Here is a 26,784-nt window from a genome sequence, read left to right as displayed (position 1 = left end):
ACATGTTTAACCTTTCAAAAAGCTGTATACTTCAGTTTTATCTCAGAAAAGATAGAACACATAGTGGAGTAGATAAAAATTTAGCAGCGGGTTTCCAGGTAACTAGTGCAATCCATTAATAACTTTGCCACTTAAACTGATTTGATTCAATCATGTTGATAAAAACATTCATTACTACTTACTTGAATGCTCTTTAGAAATCTTGAATTTTTTTACTGTAATTTCTTTCTGTCCTTAGAAGATGATGTAAAGTAACATCTTTAGGTCATTAGTGGGTTTAATGTCTTTGTACCCAAAATGTGGATTCGTCTTTTTTTTTTTTTTTTCATGTTTACTAATAACAGTGATTTTGGAACGGGCAGATTAACATCCTAATAGGCAGGAAGTAATGCTGCAAAAGTTAAACCTGTCTCAGTGACTGCTTACTCCTCCCCCTTTTTCATGTACTACTGAATTCAGGTTCAACATCTCCCCCGAGGTCAACCATCTGTTCACATTTCCCCAGTCAAATCCCACCTTAAGAGCTATTTTTATTGCAAAAAGTGAGTCAGCAAAATTTCCTTTATTTAAATACCCCATAATTATTCACTCGTTTTCCAAGAAATCATTCCTTTATTTTGTGGCTGAAGGAAGAGCTTTTCTTCCTACTTGCTCTGGAGACTTGGACAGAAAGAGATAAGAGGGTTATTACTTGTTCCCTGCATTTTTATTTCCAAAGCCAGCTATTATAGAAGATGTTGAGTGAGAACACAAGCTACAGGACCCCAGCTGACCCTCCTAGGAATTCAAGGTGACCTGGTAATTGATCTTGGCTCAGGCATGGCTCTCTCCAGGCACTGTCTTTGACCGATCTACCAGGTGAACTTCCATGCGCATATCAACAACTTTGATAAAAACCAAACAGTCATGCTGAAGTCAAAAGATCAGGCTTTTAACAGTTCAAGATGGCTCACAGAGCTTTATCAGGTTCTTTCATTCATTGATCTGGAGGCAGGAATGTAAATGCTTTGTTAACGCCAACATCTTAAGATGCTTCTCCATAGACAGGCTGGGGATGAGAGTGGAAGATACTGGTTTGGATCATCCTCAAAGGACAATAAAAAATTATTGCCAAAAAAATTACCTATCTCCAAGGAGTGTTTAAGTAAGGAGCAATGTTTTTTTCATGAGTAGCCCATTGCAAAAGGAGAAGTTTGTACCAGAGGCAGACAAGCCTGCCACAGGCATCAGCTGCCAGATGTGCCCAGGTCCCAGAGGAGAAGGCATTCAACCAACTAATCACCAAGGTCAGGGAGGTTATTGCAAAGTCTCACGGCTACCCAGGGGAAAAAAAGCCTGCCAGTGCTCCCCAATGCCATCCTAGGAGCCGATGCCTTGTCGGCTACAGCTCCGTGGGCCCGGCCGAGCTCCCGGGCGGGCTCCGCTGCCTCCACCCGACCCGGCGGGGCGGCGCCGGGGCTGCTGCGGGCGGCCGGAGGGGCGCACGTCGGCGGGTGCAGAGGCGGCTCCCGCCCAGGGCCTGGGCCCTGACCCCGCTCCCTGCCCCAGCCCCGCCGTGTTACCTAGGGCGGCCTCGCCCCCCCCAGCACCCCGCGCCGCGCCGCCTCCGCTGCCGCCCGCCCCGCCGGCACCCGCCGCCGAGCAGGGCGGCCGCCGGGGGCAGCGCCCGGCCTGGGCTGGGCGGGGCTGGGCTCGGCGGGGGGAGGCGGCGCCGGGCGGGCGGGGCCGGGGCCGGGGCCGGGCGGGCTGGAGCGAGCGGCGGCGGCGGCGGGAGAGCGGCAGGGGCTCGGCGGCGGCATGGCTTCGTCGCAAGGGAAGAACGAGCCGCGCTTCGCCGACTGGATGGCAGCTCTGCCCGGCAGCATCCACCGCACCCCGCTCACCAACCTGGCCATCCCAGGTACCCGCTCCCGTCTCCCCTCCCCGCGGGCCGGGACGCGCCGGGGCGAGGCGAGCGGAGCCTCCGGCGCGTTTCACCTCCTCACGCCGCTGAGGCGGCGGCGCGCCCGGGCCGCGCTGCGGCGGCTCCGCTCCGCCTGAGGTGCCGGGCGGTGCGGTGCTCCCGTCCTCCGCCTCGGGTACCGGCCGGCGGCGGGCTGCACCGAGCGGCGCCCGCAGGACGCCCTCCGTGCGGCCCCCAGCTCTAGCGAAGTTGGGGGCGATGGCTGGCAGAGTGCGCAGGCTGGATCTCTTCTTTGTGCGGGAAAGCGGCGTCTTCCTATACCGCTTGAGTGGGGTAGCAGTCCGTTTACTGGACCTCGTGTGCGACCGAGGTGCCGTGTAGTGCCTGTGCCCTCGTACACTCGTGTCGTGAGGTCGGGTCTGAGCTCGGGGGGAGCCGGGGCAGGATGCGGGGCTGCCGCCTGCCGTGGGGGTCCGCGGATCGCAGCAGTGAGCGACCTGATGTCTGGCTGCCTTCAGAAAACATTCCATCTCAACACTGATTTAAGTAAGGTGAGAAATAGGTCGTGGTGCTCTGGCTGTGAACTCTTTCTTCCCCGCGCTCCCTGCACTTTTTGGTAAGGTATTAACTGTAACTGTAGACTTACGCAAAATGCATATCAGAATCCAGAACAGTAATTGATTTGGATGATTCCTGGTTTGAGGGAGCACCTAATTTTGCAAGACCTCTTTACCAGCATCCTGTCCCCTCTGAGATGTTTAACAGGAATGAGGTTTCGGAGGTGCTGAAGCCGTAATGTCTCCAAAGCTCCTTATGCAAAATGTTCACTTCTTGCAAGTTTTGTGTAGCAGCTGCTCGTGCAATTTTTATAACAGTAGTCAAAGATATTTTTTAAGACAATGTAATTGCAGCAGCTATTGCTAGACTGTGTTTTCTGTAGTTTCCTTTAAACACAGGTGTGCTCCTTTAAAATCATGTGGCTTTTAGTTTCTTTCAGTTTACACAAGCTATGTCTAGTATTCTACGTGCTACACTGTTTTTTGCTATTGGTTGAATATATCCTGTATAAAATTGTGTTCCTCTAAGGCATAGGAATCCAGCATCTGTAACTGTTATGTCAAATCATGTTGGAGCTGTGAAAGCTTTTGGTGTTAATAACTATTCATTAACCCACAAGCTGTGGAATGTTCTTGCAGAATATTGGCCATGATGAGAAATGAGCCTGTTTGCAATTCATTGGGCCTTTACAGGTTAAACGTATTCCTTTAGAAACTTTTTCTTGGTTTTGAAGAGATCATGATCAAACTTACTTGCTGCCAGATGCAAGAAATTGCGTTTGATATTTGTCACCTTTAACTAGCTTCCTTGACTGTAGCATCATGAGGCCGTTACTGATGCATTTATCTCACCAACATCTCTCAGTTACTTTCTCATAGCCTCTTTTTAAAATATAGGGCAATTTTTCACAGTGGACGTTTTTCAGGATTTGGCAGTAATAATGTAAGCCTTCACACCTTGTTAACATGTTTAAATTAGAAAAAAAAATACCCTACTGTGGGCTGTAAGTGCCAGTTAATCTCAGTAGAGCATTAAGCAGTGGGCAACTTCTGCAGCCTGTAAGTGCAGAGATTGACCCCTTACATTGGCTGAAGGGTTTTGTTCATGTTACAGCTATGCACACAGTCTTGCATTTTGTGAAATTAGCAGCAAAACTTCTATGACTTGAGTGGCATAGTGTTAAGACCTGTGAAATTTGCCTTTATTGTAAATTGACACAAACCTCACTTACCTGCCTGTCTCACTTTTAAAATGCCAGCTTTGACAAATAGAGCCTTATGGGGAGACGGGCAATATATTTCATATGAATTTGTCAGCTAGAGAGCCTGGCACACAGGTTGTAGGTATCAGTGCAGTTTAAATATTATCTTCTAACAGTAGATTTATTATTACATTTCCACATTGTATGTTAAATATGCAATATTAGTACAAAGGCAAACATGGATTTGGTTTCATCCTTTAAGAAGAAATAATGTTTGAGACATTCCTGATGTTTATTTGTAAGTTTCCTCCCATATGACCACAGCTGAACATTAATGTTATGTGTGCCTAACAGCTATTAACATATAACTGCTATTCAAGTAGTTGATGTGAGGAACATGTAGAGACCAAAACCTCGTATGTCAATTCTTCATATTTTAACTTGTGAATTTCTAACCGTTTTGGAAATTAACATTTAATTACTAATGTATTCATAGAATGACTGCTATATCTTGTAAATAGCATTTTGTTTACATTGGTGTTTTTTTTTCCTTACCAAGAGATGTTAACAGTACATTTTTATTTTTTCCAGCAGGATGTAAACTTCCCTTGCGCAGTAGGAATACTGATTTTGACCTTAATTCAGCAGGACAGAATTCAGTTCTGGAGCCAGAGTAACAGTCCAATGCTAATGTTGAACAAAAGAAACTATCAGCTTGAAAATGTTAGAATGAATTTTCCAAATGAATCACTTACCCAATACAAAGGATGTTCCACTATATTGGGGCAAAAATGCTGTTGTTTTATTAGAAATCATCAGTACATTTCTCATTGTTTAGAAGGAGTGCTTGGAACTGAGATGATACACTACGTTGTTTTTGCACAGACATGCATGTAATATTTTAACTGTTGCAAAGAGAAGCACAAAACTCATAGTATTCTGTCATGATCATATTTAAACAATACTGTTGAAGGGATGTTATGTTCATATTATGTTTAGAAACATGATCGATGACAGTTTTAAATTGCTCAGCTGTTAAGCTTATGCAGGCACAAATTTATACTATTTATCATGACTTTAGTCAGTGCTGGATTTTGTTACTATTCCAGTAAATTAATTTACTTGTTTCATTCTCTGCAGTTCAAGCCAGGTACTTCTGTTTTCCTAAGGCCAGGAATCCAGTAGATGAGGCAGAGATCCCTAATACAACTTGTGCCAGCTTTGTCAATCAGAAACTTTTCCATTTGGATTTCTTCCAAATACGAGGATGATGTGTTATACTATGATGTTCTCTTCTTTCATTTTGCCATCTATGTCTCTGTTCCCTTGCACTGCAAATGGCAGATTTTCCGCAAGTGAAGGATACCAGTAGCAAATAATAGTATACACTATTTGGAAATAAAATAATCTCTTAGCTTCCAGAAAATACCACACATATTTAGTCTCCTATTGCTATGACAATTAGAACAATGAAAGGATATATTCTTAGGATTTCAGCCCAACGTGTATGTATCCTAGTGTTTGTAAACTTCCTCTTCTGTTAAAAGATCTGCCTGGCTAAACTCACAACAGTCTGGCTAAGAAAAAGGTGGAGGATTATGGATTATTTTTCTTGTTTGGGGTGGGGCGTGTCTTTTGGTAGTTGGTAAAGTGTAGTTTTGTTCAATGCCTGTGCCTCTTTGACCAGGACAAGAAATAGTTTTTTCTAGATAATGTACATTTATAGAACTAAAATCTTTGTGCCCCCAAGTTGAGGCTAGAAGGTGAGGTATAGAGAGCCTACATATTCTGCTGTGTTAATGCCCTCTTCTTAATCCGGGTGGAGGATATGAGCTATGTGCAATGCAGTAAAACAGACATCAGTAGTCAGCATTTCCTTATGAATTGACCCACTTACTGATCAATTAACTTTCTTATTGACAATATGTAGATATGTATCTGGTTTTATATCAGTCTGAGTTTTTGTACAAATAATGTTTATAATACATGCTGCCTTTTCCCCCGGTGCTAATATTCCAAGCCTCTGGGAAGTCTATAAGAATAATTTATGACGGAAAAAAGTATTTTCCTCCCCAAGTAACCAATCCCTCCACCAAAACTGGTGGTAGCCTAAGATCTGCCATATGAGCAATCCTGATATGTGCTAGGGACATGTCTGTCCTTCATATAGTGTAGATAAAATCTTCTGAATGAATTTGAGACCCAAAATATCTCTTGAGTGCATAATTTTGAGAGTTGGGACTCTTCAGGCTTTCATTTCATAGGAGAGTTTTCTGCTTTCTTTGAGCAGATGAAACCTTTGGCCTCAGCATGTGCTTCTGTTGCTGGAGGATTCACCGTGAGCAATACAATTCTCAGCGAAAATTATTTTCACAGTGATACCAGCTTGGCAGGTATGTTTGCTTAATGTAGTTCCTTAAGAGGAATGCACAGGACCTAACTGGCTTCTTTTGTTTCTCAGATGACATTTTTTGGTGTATTTTGACCTATAAAGTTCTTTGTCCGTCAGCCAGAAAGCAATTACTAGACACAGCTGAGCTAAAGTCGGCTCATTTTAAATAAGAAGCTGTTGGCAGGTGGGATTTTTTTATGCTACCCATCTTTAGAAAGAGATTCTGAGACTTGAAATTTGTATTTCCCGCTATCCCACCATCATCATGCTTTGAAAAGAAAGAGCAAGACCTCATAGAGAATTAGTTTACAAAAAGGGAGGATATGTGTTAGTGTCAAAGATGTGTTAAGAGATGGGAGATGGTATGGGAAGACTTGGGAAAAGCATGCATGTTACTGTAGCTGGAATATTTTAGCCATTTTGTGAATGACAGCACTGCCGAGGTAACATAACAGCTCTGTTTTAAATATTTTAAATTCCTGTCTTCCATTGTAATACCTTGCAAATGTTCAAGTGATTGCTTCTTGAGTGGACACTTCTCAGTCCCATGGGAAAATTCTTTCATCTTAAAAATGGCTAGAAATATTTCCTTGTTGGTTACATAGATGCACAACATTTTCACTGTTCAAATGTTATTAGGGAGCCTTTTAATTTTGAGCTTGAATAGCTGATAAATTGGATGTTCTTAGAGTGAAGAGCAATTGTCTTTGGGAAGCGCTTGGGACCTGTTTCATCCTTGCCTGTCCACTAGTGGTCAACAGAGTACCTCCACTTTGCTTGCCAGGGTCTGATTCTGTACAAAACTAGCTCCATCTAGAACTGTAAACTGATGGTGCAGGTAAACTTATAAATAAACCTGTAATGCAGGTTGCTCATTAGCTTTTGACATGCATGTAGGTATCTGGAGGAACTGTTTCTTTTTCCAGTGCACCCTGTACTCTATTTCAGTGTTCGTCTACCTGAAATAAGTACTTTATGCTTTGTTTTCTGCTCAGAAAATGAGCGAAGATCTTCATAGCTGACCTTCCTAACTTTTTTAGGATAGCTCTCTTCTTCCTTATTGATGGTCATCTTTTATCCACAGAACAGCCTGTCATTGGCCCTGCACATGCTAATGTGTTATTTCCAACCCTTTCAGAAATATTTCTGTGTGATAGTTTCCTGTGGCATTCACCATTACTTTCCCCTGCCATGACATGTTTCTAGCATGCACAAAATGAAGCTGTTTGGTTCCTCACACTTCCATAAAAATCAAACAGTTCAAGCCCTTCAGTTACTTGCCCATCTGCTGCAAGAAGTAATTTGAAACTGCTTTTGCTTGGTTTCCCAACAGGAGCTATTTGTTTAATCCAGCACTCTCTGTCCACTCTGTCTCCTGCAGCTTAGTTCCAGCAGAGCTGGCTTCCTCTCTGACCTGCCTCGCATCCCGCCACCATGGCAGGTGCGAGAGAGGGAAAGGCTTTACTGCCATCTGGAATTATTCCTCTCTTTCCACCTCATTGAATTTTTGTTTCATTTCATCTCTTGGCCGAAAACTGCTTAACAGTTCTGTGTATCCAAACTGCCCTTACCCTCTGACAATTTTTAACTTTGTGTTTGGTATGTGTTTTATGTTTGGTCACTTTCTACAGTTCTTACTATAGTGCAACTTGTACTGTGTTTTTCAAACAAAATGATACTTGCTTGAAGATGCTCAGACACACTCAACTATGCAAGTAATTAAAAATGCAGATTCAAAGTAGACAAAGTTATGGAGACTACAACTTTAAACCCCCTAGGAGGGCTATGCAATCTCTTCTACTGCTCTGCACAGAGATATTAATTAAAGTTTTAGCTACTTAATTAGAAATTGATTGTATATATCTTCAATAAATACTTCTCAGATTTAGTAAACAGATTTGTGTTTAACAGTTCTGCTTTTCAAAGAGCAGCCAGTTCCAGGGAGAATAACCTCCATGCTCATCTTGTCCTTTCTTTAATGTGATTATAGGTGCTTCATTTGTGAACAGATGGGCTTGTGCAGTCCTTACAGTAAAGCCCATGGGACACTACAAAGAATATAATTTGGAAGAAAGATCGTTCAAAATCTGAAAGTTTGGATTTTAATCTAAATTTTTGCAAAATTGAATGTTTTTTGTTTGACCTACTGTAGCATAACTTAGTTTAATATTATCTTTTTCCATTACTTTGAACAGCTGTATGGTATCAACTAATAACTGTACAGAAATACGGAAATGCTGGGGTAAATCAATGTAAACAAATGCAATGAAACACTTCTTTTCCCTTCTCAAGTACCCTGCCACAAATGGGAATCACTAGTGATTTCCTCTGGGCGATGCCCAGCTACAAGAAGGGCCAGAAGGAGATTCTGGGGAACTTCAGGCCTGTCAGTCCAACCTCAATGCCGGGGAAGGTTATGGAGCAGATCATCCTGAGTGCCATCACACAGCATGTACAGGACAACCAGGTGATCAGGCCCAGTCAGCATGGGTTTATGAAAGGCAGGTCCTGCTTGACTAACCTGATCTCCTTGTATGACAAGGTGACCTGCTTAGTGGATGAGGGAAAGGCTGTGGATGTTGTCTACATGGACTTTAGTAAAGCCTTTGACACCATTTCCCTGGAGAAACTGGCTGCTCATGGCTTGGACAGGCGTACTCTTTGCTGGGTAACAAACTGGCTGGATGGCTGGGCCCAGAGAGTTGTGGTGAATGGAGTTAAATCCAGTTGGTGGCCAGTCACAAGTGGTGTTCCCCAGGGCTCAGTACTGGGGCCAGTTCTGTTTAATCTCTTTATCAATGATCTGGATGAGGGGATGGAGTGCACCCTCAGTAAGTTTGCAGACGACACCAAGTTGGGTGGGAGTGTTGATCTGCTGGAGGGTAGGAAGGCCCTACAGAGGGATCTGCACAGGCTGGATCGATGGGCCGGGGCCAACTGTATGAGGTTCAACAAGGCTCAGTGCCGGGTCCTGCACTTGGGTCACAACAACACCATGCAACGCTACAGGCTGGGGGAGGAGTGGCTGGAGAGCTGCGTGGCGGAAAAGGACCTGGGGGTGCTGGTCGACAGCCAGCTGACTATGAGCCAGCAGTGTGCTCCGGTGGCCAAGAAGGCCAACAGCATCCTGGCCTGTATCAAGAATAGTGTGGCCAGCAGGACCAGGGAGGTGATCATCCCCCTGTACTCGGCACTGGTGAGGCTGCACCTTGAATGCTGTGTTCAGTTTTGGTCCCCTCCCTACCAGAAGGACATGGAGGTGCTGGAGCGTGTCCAAAGAAGGGCAGTGAAGCTGGTGAAGGGTCTAGGGAACAAGTCTTGTGAGGAGCGGCTGAGGGAGCTGGGGTTGTTTAGTTTGGAGAAAAGGAGGCTGAGGGGAGACCTTATTGCTCTCTACAACTGCCTGACAGGAGGCTGTAGTGAGGTGGGGGTTGTTCTCTTCTCCCAAGTAACAAGTGATAGGACAAGGGGAAATGGGCTTAAGTTGCACCAGGGAAGGTTTAGGTTCGATATTAGGAAAAATTTCTTCACTGAAAGAGTAGTCAGGTGTTGGACCAGGCTGCGCAGGGAAATGGTTGAGTCCCCATCCCTGGAGGTATTTAAAAGACGTGTAATTGTGGTTCTTAGGGACATGGTTTAGTGGTGGACTTGGCAGTGCTAGGTTAACAGTTGGACTTGATGATCTTAAAGGTCTTTTTTATAACCTAAACGATTCCATGATTTCAGTAATGAATAGTTTGTGTACTTATTTTCATGTATTTATGCTTCTGATAGAAGACTGTACCTGTGCTGCATATCTTTGCACAGCTAGACCACTTGAGGTCATATTTCACATTTTTATAGTAAGGGTTCAGTTTCCTTACTGGGTATATATAGGTAGCAACGAAATAGTTTGTGCTGAGAAGTGGTTGGTTAATCTGGAGTTCTGAGATACTTTAATTTTTTTCTACCTTTGACTATATGGAAGAACAGCTAAACAACAAAAATATAAATTGCAGTTTATAATACCAGTAGTAACCCCTCCTTAAATTGTCATCTGTCGAAGATGCTTGAGGTAAAGCTGGAGATCTTTCTTCCATCACAAATTAGTGCCTGGTAGGTGGCGACTAAATGCTGAAAAGTGCTGAGTGCTGCCAGCTCCCTTGGAAGCTGAGGGTCCTCAGTCTTCCATCAGCTCAGGTCCAAGTATTCAAAGAGAATCTTCACTGTGTGATGTTCCTACTGTAGCAAAATTTCATAGCCACTTGAAATTTTTTATTTCCTGAGATGAAATGGAATATATTGTTTCCTGTGTTTGGAAGTACAGATTTGGTCTTTTTCTATCTATTTTAAAAGCATCTCACAGTTTTCACCGTGATCTAACTTAAATCACTACAACAGTTTTCAGATACTTTGCCACTGTAAATAAAGTTTAATCTTTTCTTCATCTATTCTCTTATCTGGTAAGTTCGCATGCGTCATGCTTAAATACTTCATCTTAGTGTATCAACTATGAAATAAAATATTGCAGAATAGCTAGAAAAAGAGAAAGGGAGGGAAGAAAAAATGGATTTCCTTAGTTGTGGTTCCAGGCTTAGCTCTCATATGTGTGTGACACTTAGGATGTTTCAGATGATCGGAGATGTATGACATGTGCTGCTGCTATGAAGGTAAAAACCTGGCCATGAAGTTTATTGGATTATAAATTTGGTTGTGATTTTAAAAAGCCAGGATAAATGGCACTGAACTAACCTAGCCTTTAAATAAATTTTGTCGCTTTTTTTTTTTTAACAAAACAAAACCCAGTAAGATGAGTAGTAGACTTTATGCTTTACCTTGGTGTTGTGCTATCATCCACAACGTATTCATGTTTGATAGAAGATTTTTTTTTTTTTAAACTTATTAAATATTTGGTGTGTATTTATGCTTTTGCAGCCATGCAGCTTGGTTTTATAACTCTGAAAGTTTGGTAAACTGGGACTTCAGTGAGAGTAGGAAAAATGTACAATATATGAGCTACATGTAGTGCTATTCAATCAAACTGCTGGCTTAGGGCTTCAAAGTGTATTAGTTTGTTGTGTTAGCTAAATCCTTTTGTTAAAAATTTGTGTTCTTCAACAATACATGCTTCAGACTAGTCTGGATGTTCACACCAGAGCCAGATGACATGTTTGTACATCTTCTGAACCAGTGTGTGACTGGAATTGTCTTCTGATGTTTCACTCAGATGCCTGCCATTAAAGGGTAGAAGAGAAATGGAGAAGTTTTAGTCATTTTCATTATCTGTGAAGCTGCTGTATGATCTTAAGAAAGCTGTTAGAAATCTCTGCCATGTTTTCTTCTTTGTACACCAGGGCTGGTAATCTCAAGAAGACCACTGATACTGAGGCTGGCCTTGTTCTTAGGAGGAGAGCTGGGTTAGGAATCGTGCTCCACGGGTTGCGGAACATTTCACTGACCCCTAGGCAGTGATTTGGGAGAAAGGCTGTTTGTTTTACACTGCAAAGCTCACACAAGCTTTTGGTGGAGTGCTGCTCTCCAGCCATGTGAATGCAACCCAGAAGTTGCTTTGTCAGCGGAGGAGACATTTGGGTAGGTACTAATTCTAGTTGCTAGCATAGGAATCCGAACATCTTTGCTATTTTAGGATTAGTCTTATTTCTTCCTGTTGAAGCCCTTCAATTTTGCAAGACTGTTGGTTCTAATTGTGTAGGTCATGTTCGCAAATACTGTCTCTGAAGCCATGCAAGCTGGGGAGGTGATGTTCCTTATATATCACTTGTGCAGGTGCATATTCCCATCATGTGATCCAAAAATGTGAGTCTTTTGCACTGGTTCCCTCAGACTTGAATTGTCTGCTTTGACATCTCAAATGGCTTATCCATGTATGAGGGACAGATCAGGAGATCACTTTGAAGCTACTGTAGAAGACATCTGCCAGTTGCTTTTCCCATTGCTGGAAAGCAAGGAGGACTACATTGTTGCTCTGTATTGCACTGCAGTGGGAGTGAATCATTAGTCAGTGCACTGGGGTGAGCTGGGGCTGAATGAAGCTGGTTTTGAACAAAAATTCCCCAGTTACCCTCAGCCACAAGAAGAGGGAGGAAGGTGTTGACTGGAAGCTCTCCTAGAGGCAAAGATGTAACTTGGACATTGAACAGCAGGTGCTGTGGGTTTGTCTGTGTTCATCTCTGTATCCTCACTGCACTAGAAAAAGTGCTTTTAGGGAGTTGCATCATTGGATCCCCAGAACCTCTTCTCAGTAGGTACATGCTGGAATTAGCTGTGCTCGCTGCCTGTGTGTAATGGGCCTCAGAGTACACCACAGGAGTCAGCAGTGTATTTTTTTTGTCAACAAACTGCATGTTTAAATTCAGGACAACTTAGGCCATGTAAGTATGTTAATCGAAGTCTGGAATTTTATGTTTCGGGCAGTGTTTGTTGGTGGGTTTGGGTTTTTTTTTAATGCTTCAACTTTTCCCCCAGTTGGTATAGTTCTCTCACCATCTCCAGGGTTGAAGTGGAAGTTTTTCCAATGGCATGGAGATGCTCAGTTTTGATGAACTTTAATCTCCAAAGCATTTCTTGGTTGGAGTTCTGGGTTACCCTGCTTCTGATACAAAATTGACAGCCTTATGCTTTCCAGTAGGAGAGGTTGCCTCAAAAGAGTCCTGTCTGGGATGGGAAAGGGGAAGCACCTGTATTTTGACCTTCTGGTCATGCTTCAAGGCTTATCTAGTAGTGCAGGGTCTTGCTGTGAGAGGGAGCTGGGCTCGTGCCGCTAGCCAAGTGTTATTTAGTGCATGTGCCTAGTGAGTGTTTTGAGAAACATTTTATAAGTTGACAATAAATAAGGAGAAATCAAGCCAGCTTCAGTAATTTTTGGATGTAGCTGTCCTATAGGGGAAACAAGCCAAGGGATGCTGTGAAGGACATGAATGGTGTGTGTACATATGAATGCTGTTGCTTCTAGTGTGCAAGAGGCAGGAAGCCCTTTAGAAATCAGTGTTGAATACAGAGAAAACTGGGATTTCTAAGATCAGTTTAATGAACTGGCTGTCAACAATGCAGGCTCTTTTGGCTGGAAAGGATGTGAGTGTGAACTGATAAAACCAGACACTGGCTTGCTTGAGAGCTTGGGACGATGCGGTGGTGGTATTGAGGAGAAATGGTTTGCTTTTGTGCCATTATGTATTTGGCCCTGTCGCATCCTCCTGCTCTGCAGGGGTCAGAACAAGTCACTGAAAGGTTGGCTGCTCTGGTCCATCTTATGATTTCAATTCCTAGGTGTTTGTTAATGTACTTTCTACACCACAAAATTCTTACCGTTTCCTTTGAGGCTGCATCCTTTACAAAAACAGGAGTAATCTCTGCTGTTGGAAAGCGACTTCAGTTTTGCAGGAGAGCCCTGTCGGTACATGGGCAAATAAACATAACGAGGATTAAACTGAGCCAGGGTTACATGGTGTGGGAGATGCAAGGGTGGAGATCTAGGGCCAGGGTGAGAAGTGCTGTGCTGAAGGAGATCAAAGGTGCAGTTCGTTTAGTGCCCTGGCTCTGGCATCTTCTCTGGCCTGTGTCAGGGAAAGGGCTTAAGGACTAGGTGAGAATAAAGGGATATTTCCCCCCCACACATACCCCTTTACTCTTCTGGCTTATGGATTTCTTGAGCAAAAAGATTGCATCCCAATTGTTATGTTGTATAACCCCTGATGGACTGCTTTTCCAGCAACTTTCAAGCGAGAGCTGTGTCCCTTAGTCTGTAAATGAGGCTGGAGTAGGGACTTTCCCCATTCCCCTTGGCTGCTGGAGAGTGCGAGGTTTGTACGGCCATGGGGAGAGCGTGCAAGGGGGTTTGTGACACTGGGTCAGTGATAGGAGAGTATGACTGGGACAAGACAGGACTGAGACAAGTTTGGCTCCCTGCTTCTGCGACTGCTTAGGTTTTTGACATTGAATAGATAGGGGACAGAGCAACAGAACCTGCACTGGCTGCAGCGGATGCAGCCTGAACACCTCCTTCTCAACTGAGCATGGACGTTTGTCTTGTTTGTGGTCTCCTGTGGCCTGTGAATCTTGCCCAACACTGCAGAGATGTAGGGGCATGACTGGAGGACATTCTCCTCATTCTCCCAATGTTCAGTAGTTTCTGGCTATTTACAATCCATATAAATCAACATTTCTCTGCTCTGGAGGAAACATACATCTTTCTGAATCTCATGCATTGTGCCACCCTAGAGGAACTAACATTTGTGGTGGCCTCTTTCCAGCCCAGTCTGTTTCTCAAGTATATCTTCAGGCAACAATAAGCCACCAGCGTAATTTTCAGAACTGGATTTTATCTTTCTTTGGCATTGCTTTCCCAGATGTGCCAACAGAGATAAGGCTTCTTAATCTTTAAACCACCTTTCTAGGCTGTGAATAAGCTTGAATTTTATCAGAGAGGGGAGGTGAAGGTGTTTTGTTGTCATTTTAAGGTTTTAATAATAGGTGTTTTCGTATTTTGAGTGGTATTCAGAAGCACTGATAAACAAACTTAATGCCTTAAAAGCAATATCTCCGAGTCAAGTGAGGGATAATGCCCTTTCCTTTTGAAATTGCTATTGTCTACAAGAGCATGTTGTTCCTGGGACACAGAAGCCAAGAAGCTAAACGCAATCCGTTCTATGTCGCACTTCCCTTCAGGTGTCGTTTCAACTCTGTCTGAAGTGTGGGATACAGACCAGAAATACTGTGTTAGAGAATACATAAAACCAGTAGAAATATGGAGAAGTATTCTTCTAACATGGAAATCACATTTAAAAGTAGTAATTGTGTCTCTCTGTCTTAGATAATTTGTGAGCACTGTTTTAATCTAGGAGGCAAAAAGTAATGTGTTTTCAGAACTCCCACTAACTTATGGACAAACCAGGAAAGATCCAGGAGGGAGGGAAGGAAACATTATACTTGAAGTAAGCTTTTTGCGTGAGTTCAACCGAGTTCACAGTTAAGTTTGGATATTTTTTTTATTTGGTTTGGTTTTGGACAGTTTATTGGATAATAGAATTCACTGACTGCCTGGAGAAATGTTGACATTAGTTTGACTGGGCCTGGTTTTCCACTGTCTTGTACCATGTGTAAATGCAGATCTGTATGAAGTGTTACTAAATCAGAGCAGTAACTCTGTATTTTTACTTTGTGCACTGTACAATGTGGAACTGAGTCTGTCTTGGTTAGCTCTTGATGAATAAATTGCTCTGAGCAGCTGAAGAAAGCAATGCTGATTAGATGATGGACTTAAATATGGTGCTCTAAAATACCCAGAGCATTTGTCAGAGACATGAGTACCAGCTTATGTTGCTTCCAGTCTTTAAGTGAACCATTATTAAATAGCTACATGAAAGAAAAAATAATCTGTCTTCAAAGTGAAAAAATCACAAGCTTTACATTTCAGCCCTATCCAAAAATTCCATTGTCTTTGATTATGACCTAAATATAAATTAGGGAACAACTAGAGAAAAGCAGGATTTGGGATTTTACCTATTGCATTTTGAAGTCAACTGACACACACACTGTGATGACTAATAGTGCTAGATCAGGCCCTTAGTTTGTTATTGTAGTGAGTTAAGGATCATGCAGAAGAGGAGGAAATTGCATATAATCCAATCTTTTTTGAGATAGTGTGCTACTGAAATACCACTAAGTAATGTTTTGGTCTGCTTATAATGATACTGGAGCCAGCTGGCCTTTCACAGACTTGCTCTTTTTTACTGTAAAATTAAGAAAATATATAAGGCTTTCAAATGTGTTAACATTTGTTTATAATAATATGCTTTAATATTTAGGCAGCAGTATTTAAAAAACAAGCTAGCTTATTTTCAAAGTCTTAACATACTTAGATGTTCATGTCATGGAGAACTCTTGGGACAAGTAAAGGTTGTAATTTCTGATTTTTGTCTCCCAGTTCAAATGTAGTGATCTGTTCCTGGACTTACAATGGAACTGAGATACACAGTTGAACTGGGAGACAAAAAGCAAAAGTTACAGACTTTACTTGTCTGTTGTAATGGCCACAGATGCTTCGAGATGTACGTGCTCTGGCATGGGCTTATCTACGGCCACAGACCCTTCAGGCTGTCCTGCTCCTGCGTGGACTCATCCACAGGTCACAGCCGCTTCGACTCAAGTACACACTGGAGTTCCAGCCTGCCCAGTACAGCAGCACAGAACCAGCAGCGATGCCCTGGCCATCTGCCAGCCCAGGTGCATGGCCATTGCTGTTACCAAAATGTTCCCAGGCACAGCAGAGTGAGACAATAAGCAGTACAGCAAGCAGCGAAAGCAAAAAGCAGTCACTAACAAGCACTGGACTCTAATATACAGTAAGGCAAGCAAGCTCCATGGCAAGCAGAGGCCTGCCGATTAATAGCTAAACAGCAATAACAGCTATAGATTCAATCTAGCACATTCCAATCAAACCTGTTGTTATCTTGAACTCTTTGAGCCCCACATTGGGCACTAAAAAAGAGCTGTCGTGGTTTAACCCCAGCCAGCAACTAAGCACCACACAGCCACTCGTTCACTCCCCTGCAGTGGGATGGGGGAGAGAATCGGAAAAGTAAAAGTGGGAAAAGTCGTGGGTTGAGATAAAGACAGTTTAATAGGTAAAGCAAAAGCCACGCACGCAAGCAAAGCAAAACAAAGAATTCATTCACTGCTTCCCATTGGCAGGCAGGTGTTCAGCCATTCCCAGGAAAGCAGGGCTCCATCACATGTAACAGTTACTTGGGCAGACAAACGCCATCACTCCAAACGTCCCCCCTTCCTTCTTCTTCCCCCAGCTTTATATGCTGCGCATGACGTCATATGGTCTGGAACAGCCCTTTGGTCAGTTGGGGTCAGCTGTCCCAGCTGTGTCCCCTCCCAACTTCTCGTGCACCCCCAGCCTGCTCGCTGGTGGGGTGGGGTGAGAGGCAGGAAAGGCCTTGACTCTGTGTAAGCACTGCTCAGCAGTAACCAAAACATCCCTGTGTTATCATCAACACTGTTTCCAGCACAAATCCAAAACATAGCCCCATACCAGCTACTGTGAAGAAAATGAACTCTACCCCAGCCAAAGCCAGCACAACATAGAAACGGAAAATACTCTCCAAGAAAAGGTGTTTAAAATGTCTGTGGTGTGATTGAGACCATGTATGGTTGTTTCATGACAGCAGTATCGGTCTGCTTTCCGAAGCCCTGGAACACCAAGGCTCTTCATATCTCTGTTGAACAGCTTCATAGAAAAGACCAGTCCTCTTGCTTTGGTCTCTGGTCTTAGCTGGATTTTCATGTCATATTACTAACTGTGGGGCAGTTTGAAACCAAGTAGTTTAAATAATACTGAGGTGCAAGGGGAGAATAGAAGAGCAGCTGTCAGGAACACTGCGTGGATTTGTGTATTGCATTCAAGGTGAGGATTTATGGAGTTTTTCATGCCTGGACTGGGCACTGAGAAGAGCAGTAGAGCTGGAGATCCTTGAGACATCACAGTGCAAGTGACCAGACTGGGTGACTTAAATATTAGCCCAGCTGAAGCATGCAATAGACACATCCCTGTATCAACGTGTAAAGACACTGATGATAGGTGGTATGGCTGATCTAGGACAGGGTTTCTGACTTCTGGCTTTTGCTGATGTTTCCAGAAGGACGTGTGATATCAGACTCAGTAAAGCGGACTTAGACCCAACGACATGTACTGAAAGCTTGTCTAAAAGAAACGGTCAGAGCATGGAAGGTGTGTGCATCATTTAACCATCTCTATAGCCTCTGTACTAAACACAAATTGTAAAGGATTCACATTCTGTATTACGCCAGGATGTTTTCCATGTTTCATGGACCAGAGAACTAAATGGCTTGCTTAAAATGGGGGCAGCTGAGGCAGGAGTAGGAAATGAACCGGAATTTTATAGACCTTAATTTAGTGACTTAGCGTTTGAACCATGCTTTTTCCTAAACAGTAGTATAATTCAGAATTGATATATTCTGCTCTGACAGTGAATTACAATGTTGTATAATAGAGGACAAAGAGGGTATCCAAAGCTTCTCGTGACAGCTGACACATTAGGTTTTCATGTCTTGTATGTGAGACTTGTGTGGTTTGCACTTTGTCATACCAGGAAGGAAAGGAAACATTTCCCACAGGAAGGCAACACAAGTTCATTAGTCATCAGAGGGTGTGATGGCATATGGAGCGCTAGATTGCATCGCCCACCTCTGAGGTGGTCTCTGAAGAGAAGGACCAGTCAAACGTGAGACCAGATCATAAATGATTGTGGCAGATCCCTGTGGGTTAGAGGTCGACTTGCAGGAGATGAGGTTTCTGACCTCATTTGAAAAGCAAAGAAAGTGTTAGCGCAGCTTCAGCTAAATGGGAGGTTTGCAAGGTCTGCAGAAGAAGAGCTGGCCAGTTAGCAACAAATTCTGAGTTACGTTAAGGGTTGCGCATGTTGTCCATCGGAGTTACATGCAAACACTGCCTCACCATTTTGCTGGATGTTTCCTGGTGCCATCCAGCAGCGTTTCTTCCCCTTTCAGCAGGTGAACCATAGCCAGCTGGTTTCATCTGTGTCCTTCAGTCACCCATGCAAAGAACCACTGTGAGATTTGTCTCCTGAAGTGAAGATCATTGAGCAAGTTATGTATCACTGTAGTCTTTAATATATGCTAGTGGGGGGTGGGACACGGTGTGAGTACTCGGAAGCCCCCTCTGAAAGCTTGAAGGCACCAGTAGTTTCATCCATTCACCCAAAATCAAGCAAGAGAGAGAATATAGTAAGTTAGAAGGAGAATAAATACACTGAAGGCTGGAGGGATGAGGACAAGCCCTTTAGGTTACTACTCTAAATTCCTGCCTGCAGAGTAGGGGGTGAGCGCTGCCAAATTTATCTCCATCTCTTTGCAAAGTATTGCTTCAGAAAGCATCTAGAGCGCAGGCTGGGAGTGGTTTGCTGACTGATTTTTGCTTCTAAGACTTGAGCAAAAGTGAAGTAAAATGTGTGCTCAGAAAGAGGGGGCACAGGCATTATGCTGTTATTGGGGAAATAAGTGAAATTCACAGTAACAAACCCCGCATTTTACTGTTAAATAAAAGGATGTACCCAGGCACTTCACCAGCTGCTAAGTTCATTTGTGGGCTCTGAAAAGACTGCTTTACTTCTGGTGTTCTTACGCATGTTCTGAGAACACGTATCGCTGCGATACCCCTATGTATTGAATTTTGTCCTCAGGACCTCTGTTTGGAAAGAACTGTCTGTATACCACTGCAGCCCAGGCCTTTCTTTAAAAGAATGTGAAATTGACAGAATTTGCCGTGGAGAAGTTTTAAGTAAAACAAACAATAAACCATGCAGGAAAAAGGTTTCTGCGAGCAGAAAGGGGCTGTGTTCTGACGATTCGTCACTGAGATCAAGCTATTTTGCAGTATTGAAATATTCCACTAGTGCCAAGCTAGGATATTTAAAGGGAAAACTGATGACAGAAGATTTTTTTTTATAGCTGCCAAATTTAAATCAGGATATGGAATTGCTGAGGGCCTAAAATGATGTTTGCCAGTAGGCTTGTGCCTGCTGTTCCACGCTTCTTTGCTGCTGTCCTTGACAGTGAATTCATGTTGACTTGAGAGGAATAAGGTTCAAGTAATTTGTTTTGCGGGGGGAGCTGATGAATGATTTTGGCAAAATCACAGGTTAAAACTTGTTTACTATTGCCCTGTTGTGTATGATACTTGCTAAAAAAGACAATAAAATCTTGGTAGTAGTGTTTGCATCCAACCAATCTGAACAGCTTTCAGGTGAAGACAGCACTGAATTGGTAAAACTGGGTTCTGGGCAGGGTGCTTTTTCACTGCTGCAATGTTTGCGTCCTGTTTAATTTAATGTTTTCCATTAATAACCTAGATGAGAACAAGCTCATTATGGAAATATGTGAGTAATAACAATTGAAAGAAGCACAAGAGGAAGACAGTAGCCCATATTGCATTGCAGTGGAATGAACTTCATTTGGATAAAAATAAACTAATAGGCTGGGGCTGAACTGTAGAATTATTCAAAAGGCAGTTGTTTTTTCAGAAGAGGGATTTAAAATGTGGTAATTCAAGAAGAGACTTGGAGCGTAGCGGTGGTTGGGATTTTGGCAAGTGAGGCACCTGGGAAGAAATCACCACTGCAGGCTTCAGCCACATGCTCAGAAGCACAGTGTGTAGCGTAGAGATGGTAGTCTGGTGTGGCCGCAAATGAGGTATGGTATTCATCATCACTGGAAACACAGACAGAATTGGAATCTGGAAGTGAAGTGACAAAGCCCTTTGAGATAGCGTGTCAGTGTGAGGAGTAGTGAAGCACCCGGGTGTAACTCTGGAAATTGGGCTGAGATCAGCAAGAGGTGACAACAATAGGAAAATGTATCGATGGTGGATTAACTTACTACGTGATTCAAGAAAAGAAATGAGGTATGATCCCTTTGAGCTCCTTTAAACTTGGATTGGAAAGAGTGCCTTGTTGTAAAACAGAAAGTTATCACATTAGCAGGTGGGTGCCCTGCCTGACCTCAGAAACCCTCTCTTCCCATCCTTTACTCATCTTCAGGAAGCCTCAGTTGAAATGTGGTACTTTTCAACCAGCCTCAGTTGTAGTAATGAACAATAAATCACGATAGTTCACATGTAGAAACTTGAGGGCTCCTGGGGTATCAAGCTTATGCAGTCTTCTTGAAGCTGCAGCTTGGCACATCTTCACCATCACCTGTAGCTATCTTCAAATCTCCCTTCTCTTCCAGCAGCTTTAGCTGTTGGGCCTCTTGGGGAAGTTACACTGCGTGTGGATAACGTCAGACGGGTTCCACTGAACGCCGGTCATCAGCTGCACAGGGGACTTTCTTCTGCGGGTTGGCAGCACATCAGTGATGGTTTACTCATGAGGGACCCCTATGTGGAACACCTGTAGAAACTTAAGAGATGAAAAATGCTCACCCATACCTCATTGATTTCACTTGAATTGTGTTCACCTCTGGCAAAAAATATTTAGGAGTAGTATAGAGAGTAGCAACTGAGGTGCTTTTATAGTTCTTCATCAGGGGTGAGTTTGGAGGGGTACTGTAAATTCAGAGAGTTTGCTGCTAGTGCAAATCATGGGTGAGTTACTAAAACTGTTGCTCTATAAAAATTGATGCTGCTAATGCCTTCGTAAGGTTGATTTTGCCATGCTGTATGAAAAGCCCGGGCAAGCACTGGAAGAGTGAATTTTCTTACATGACTTGACCTGCTCTCAGAGCTGTTGTCTGCAGGGGGCATCTTAAACTCTGTCAAACTACAGTGCTCCTTTTCAGTGAAGTTTTGTGCTGAGTAGCTCCGTCTGGTAAAGAGCTAAGATGTGTGACCCAGGAGCCTTTCTCTATATGGTTGTGCGTGTGGCAGAGCCTAGCCAATTGAATTACAGCCTGATAATTATGCAGAAATCACTCTTCATCAAGAAGCAAATTTTGAATTCTTTTTCTCTTACCAGTGAGGTTTTTTAGGCCCGCTGGTAGGACTGCTTGTACCTTAAGAAACCTCTTACAAACCTGGAGCATGAGAGAACCACAGCTGAGCCTTAACTACTCATAGGTGTAATTCAGGTGAGAATTAAATTCATGCCTTGATGCTTTGCTGGAATCAAGGCATGTTCTGTTTTAGAAGAAAATCTAAAGCAGGGAAGATGTGAGGAAATATATTAACAATTAAATGCAATATTACTTTCCAAGGTTCAGTAATACTCTGAGGTTAGCTGTCCCCGAGCTGTGGGGAACACCCGACCAAACACTGTACGAGGGCATTTCCCTGACAGCCATGCTGCCTGTAGCTTGCTTCCCATCGGTCTTGAACTACGCAGCATGAACCATTATTTTTGGCTACTGCCTACACTGTCGTTACTGCTCTGCCAGCACTTCAACCTTATCCACATGGAAGAACCTCTGCAAGATGCAGGCAGAGAGAAAATCTGGCCCCTCCATGTGTGGTTCAGGGGTGCTAGTCATGTCCTGTGTTGCAGAAATACTTCTATAAATCGAAGGCAAACCAGAGGTATGGTGATGTGGAAAAATTACTAGTGTCTCCCTTTCTGAAGCTTATCTTATAAAAATAAATACTTAAAAAGAATTCCTGTTAGTTTTAGTTTACACAACTCCTGAATGTGTGTGTTAAAATGCTGTGATGCCTAGCAGGGAGCCCGCATGATACCAAATTACCCTCTTCTCCTTTAGACAGTGATGCTAATTTTCTGCTGTTCCTGAATCTGCGAAGGAAAGAAAGACCCAAGCCAAGCCCCACACAATTACTACAGTACTTGTTACCCTGTTCATACTACCTGAACAGCTCTTCCATCCCTAATACAGTCCTCTTTTTACCCTCGTAAAGAAATTATGCCTTTCAAAGAGTATTTGAGGTTCAGGTATGTGGCAGTGTCACTCTGTATAAAAGAGTATGTTTCTGACTGTGCTCCATAATCACAGTTCTTTGGTTGCCTAAGAAGAGGGTATTGCTGTGTAATGTGTTGGAGTAGGATTTCAAAGCCTCCAGAAGAGCAAAAGGTGAAGAGTCGCTTACCCCAGCCAAAAGGAGGAGGGGGAAGCTGGTGATCAGGAGAAGAGGCTGACATCTTTGCTGCTCTTGTGCATTTCAGTCTCAGTATCTGTGGAGGTCAGTTGATGTCCCATAAACTATTCCACAAGCTGCTCTTTTAAAGCTCTTAATGACACATTTTATTCTGACAGTAGAAATTATGAAATCCTGAGGAGACCATTTGCTACATCAGGACCATGAAGAAGGCTGGTGTTAGAGACCCTGTGAGATTCATATTTTTGATGGAACTGTCTCTTCCTACAGAGTATGAAAATGTTTCTGAGCATGATTAAAGAATATGAGCAATGTTTTTTTCAGGATGGCTCTCCAGTAGGAACATAACTATCACAGCGTGCTCTGGGGGTAGTCAAGAAGTGAAATATAAATGTCATTTTTACTCCATATATATTCAGCTTGGAGCTAAACTGTGCGTTTTTACCAATGAGACTGCTAGCACAACTGATAGATTGAGAAGTGAAATCTGTTAAAGCGAGATTACAGTTCTTTCCAGAAAAAACACTATCTCAGCACGAGGTTTTGGGGTTGCTATAGAGTCTGTAGAATGGAATTATTCTGTGGCTTGAACTGGTTTCTTCTTCTGTGGTATGTGTGATCACCTATGCTGCACAGTGCAGCATAAATTACCATTACCTATTTTGGCCTTAGAGTCCTGTAAAGACCCTGATCTGAAATCCCCTAAGACTGTTGTTGCCTGTTTACCAGTCAAGTCCATATTGTCAGGAAAACAACTTGGAAAGTAACAGATGCTTTTTTCATTAGCTGTTGACAAAAGCCAACGAAAAAGGAATACTTTATTTGGGATGGGAAAATAGGTGTTTTCTCATTAAAAAAATAATAAAAAAAAACCCTTCAGTCATGAGCCAATTTAAATGTATTAGTTCAGTATTGGCAAGATATATCAAACCCAAAGGATTTATTTCAAACCAAACCACTATATTTAAAGCACCGTATAAATAGCTGTACTGCTATCTCCCCATTGTCCTGCTCTCCAACAGTGACCATATGCAGAGTTGTAGGGAAGAGCAGATCTGCTGCTTCCCTTGTATGTTCTTGCAGTTTCCAACTACTTAAAATGGCATAAGCTATGCTTTTGTTTCACTGAAATACTTTGTGCATCTTCTAAATCTTTTGGTGATGCTGGATGGAGAGATGCATGCTTTTTCAAGACCACAAAAAATGTTCGGCTAGTTCTGTTCCGAAAGCTTCTTAAGGTCAAAGTAGCTTTTTATTCTGTATGTTTTTGTAGATCTTGAGGGTTTTCTAACTTCTGTCTGGGTCATTCTACAGATAGGACATTACTTGTAAAGGATTCATTTGCAGGGAGCTGAACACCCCTGTACAGAATGCTGTACTCCACTGAAACTCCCCATATTAAGCTCCTGTTTTAAAGCTGTTTCAAAAATGAACAGATTTCTAGTTGAAAACTTCCCTTTCTGTGACATCTGTAATACAGTTTGGTGTTTTTTTTTTTTTTTTTAAAAACCCACTTATGTTACATATTTCAGTTTTTGGTGAGTATGGACTTAGATCAGAAGTAGGTCTTGCAGGATGGAAACTCTTCACAAAGAGCCAAGATGAGCTGGAAATACTTGAGAACTAAGTATGTTTCTGCCTCCAGTGTTTTAAATCCACTTCTCTTGGGGAGCTGGCTGTTGTAGGCTGTTTTTGCTGAACAGCCTATATTGAGTTCTAATATGATTTTGGTGTGAATATGTAGATACTGTCTGTTAATTCCCCTGGGTGTTTCTGTTCCGTAAACCAACCACATAAGATCACTTTCCTCTAAAATAATACCTTGCAGGCATTCTTGAACAATAAAATACGTAAGCTTGGATTGACAGGTGATGACAGATAAAAAATGTCCTGGTTTTGGCTGGGATAGAGTTAATTTTCTTCCTAGTAGCTGGTATAGTGCTGTGTTTTGGCTTTAGGATGAGAATAATGTTGATAACACACTGATGTTGTAGTTGTTGCTAAGTAGTGCTTACACTAAGTCAAGGCCTTTTCAGCTTCCCATGCCCTGCCAGGTGCACAAGAAGCTGGGAGGGGGCACAGCCAGGACAGCTGACCCAGACTGGCCAAGGGGCTGTTCCATACCGTATGGCGTCATGCCCAGTATATAAACGGGGGGGAGCTGGCTGGGGGGGCAGCGATCGCTGCTCAGGGCTGGGCTGGGCATTGGTCAGCTGGTGAGCGGTTGCATTGTGCATCACTTGTTTTGTGTATTGTATATATATTTTGTGTATATATAAGAATTTAGCATTATTAGCATTAGTATTATTTTCTCTTCCACTGCTGTCCTATTAAACTGTGTTTATCTCAACCCATGGGTTTTAAATTTTTTTTCAGTTCTCTCCTCCATCCCATTGGGGGGGGGGGGGGGGAGCGAGCGGCTATATGGTGCGTAGTTGCTGACTGGGGTTATACCACAGCAAAAAATTAATGTTATCTCTTACTGATTTAAGTAATAGAAAATAGTTTATGAAATGGACAACATGTCTTGTTAGTTCAGGATCAATGGTCTAACAAAAATAATCCTTTTTCTATTACCTGCAAGACCTGAAAGTGCGGTAGCATCACCACTTTGCAGAGGCTTCTGAGATCTCCATCAGAAACCAAACCATTATCACTTCTTTTTATTTAAAAAAAAAAAAAAAAAAAAAGCCTGCAAGAGGCAGAGGCTACTCCTGACAAGGTTATGAAAGAATATTTCACTGCAGTGCCAATTTTGCTGTGTGCTTCAGGAGGGATTTTGCCTGGATGGCTAAATGACTGGTTTACTTGTACATGCTCTGAAGCAGTGAGTCTTTTTTAGTCTTTTAGAAGCAGAAATTTGGTTTTTAGGAGTCAGAAACAGGCAGTGAAATCTGAAAATACTCACTTCAACAATATGCAGAGAATATGTGGGCTGACACAGTATTGCTTTCCAGATTGAACAAGGAGTGATAATTGTGGCACAGTTAATTAAAGGCGTTTAATCATGGCTACAACAATTTCTTATAACTAGATTTTTTTCCTCACTTTATTTCTTCCTTCATAATGATTGGACGTACTTAACTGACTTATACAACAGATAGTGCAATCCCGTCGACTTGTAGAATTTTTGCTTTCCTCACTCTTACTGTCTTTTGACATTATTTATGAAATTTTTCATCTTCAATCTTTTAAAAATCAAACCATTATTTTGTACTATTGGAATTAGGTAGTTTCTTTTGTCTTTTCATCCTTTTTTGCAGAAAAAGTAATGTTTTGTAATGGTTTTTCTTTGCATGTTTATTTTCCCTTCAGCAGACTAAGATCTCAAATATGGACAGTTTAGAATGAATTTATAAATGTAGACTGTCACGGGGTAGATTGGGGTACACAGAGCAGGGTGTAGGAATGAAAAACATGTTTTCAGCTATAACGTGTTCAGTTTTTCTGGCTAAAGTATAATCCTTCCAGTATCAGAGTTACTTAGGTAGAGCTTTGTTCTCAGGATGTTTTATAAAAGCTCAAATTCTAAAAGCTTACTCATATCCTCAAAACAGGAAAAATCAGATTGTGAATAGGGTACAGTGTGGCTGTGATCCTGGTTCAGTAGGTTAAAAACATTTGGGATGTAGTAAATTAAAAGTATGAGAAGGTAATTCTTGAATGCAGTGACCCAGTGAACTTTCCTGAACACTCACATAACCTTTCTTATGAGAAGCAATTATGTGTATGAAACTAATCTGAGGGAGTTTACTCAGCACTACTCGTAAGAGAATAAATTGATGACTGATAAGTAGGCTGCAAAATGCAGACAGTATTATTAGTCCCAGCCAAATTCACTGTTTCAAAGCAGACTGTGGACTAAGCTACATAATATGAAGAGTGAATCTGTATGCTGGGAGTATGTCTAAGAACTGGAAGCATGAACAGATGAGTTACAAGATAATGGGAAAAAAAAGCCTATAAGCCACATAAAACCAGTGAATCTTTTCAATAGGTGATCAGCAAATGGTAAAGGTAGTGTGCATGACAGCATTTTATAATTCTTTGTTTATGACACAAGCACTGGGCTGCCAAGAAGCAAATTATACCTGTATATATTTTTCAGGCTTCCAGGTGCTTAATGTCAGGTGGTGATTTACAGA

The 26,784-nt window shown here is 42.5% G+C and overlaps 1 protein-coding gene across 1 annotated transcript in view; it reads left to right on the top strand.

The window, feature by feature from the left end:
- Window positions 1–1,797: 1,797 nt before the first annotated feature.
- Window positions 1,798–26,784, top strand: part of PLCXD3 (phosphatidylinositol specific phospholipase C X domain containing 3) — a gene marked incomplete at both ends in the record, with an annotated part of 80,731 nt that continues 55,744 nt past the window's right edge. Inside the window, one exon of the mRNA XM_082336049.1 lies at window positions 1,798–1,900. Coding sequence (XP_082192175.1) covers window positions 1,798–1,900 — 103 coding nt within the window. The remainder of the gene's footprint in view (window positions 1,901–26,784) is intronic.

This window comes from Platalea leucorodia (assembly GCF_965183815.1).
Source record: "Platalea leucorodia genome assembly, chromosome: Z".
Classification (NCBI taxonomy): Eukaryota; Metazoa; Chordata; class Aves; order Pelecaniformes; family Threskiornithidae; genus Platalea; species Platalea leucorodia.
This window is presented reverse-complemented; position numbering and strand designations above follow the sequence as displayed.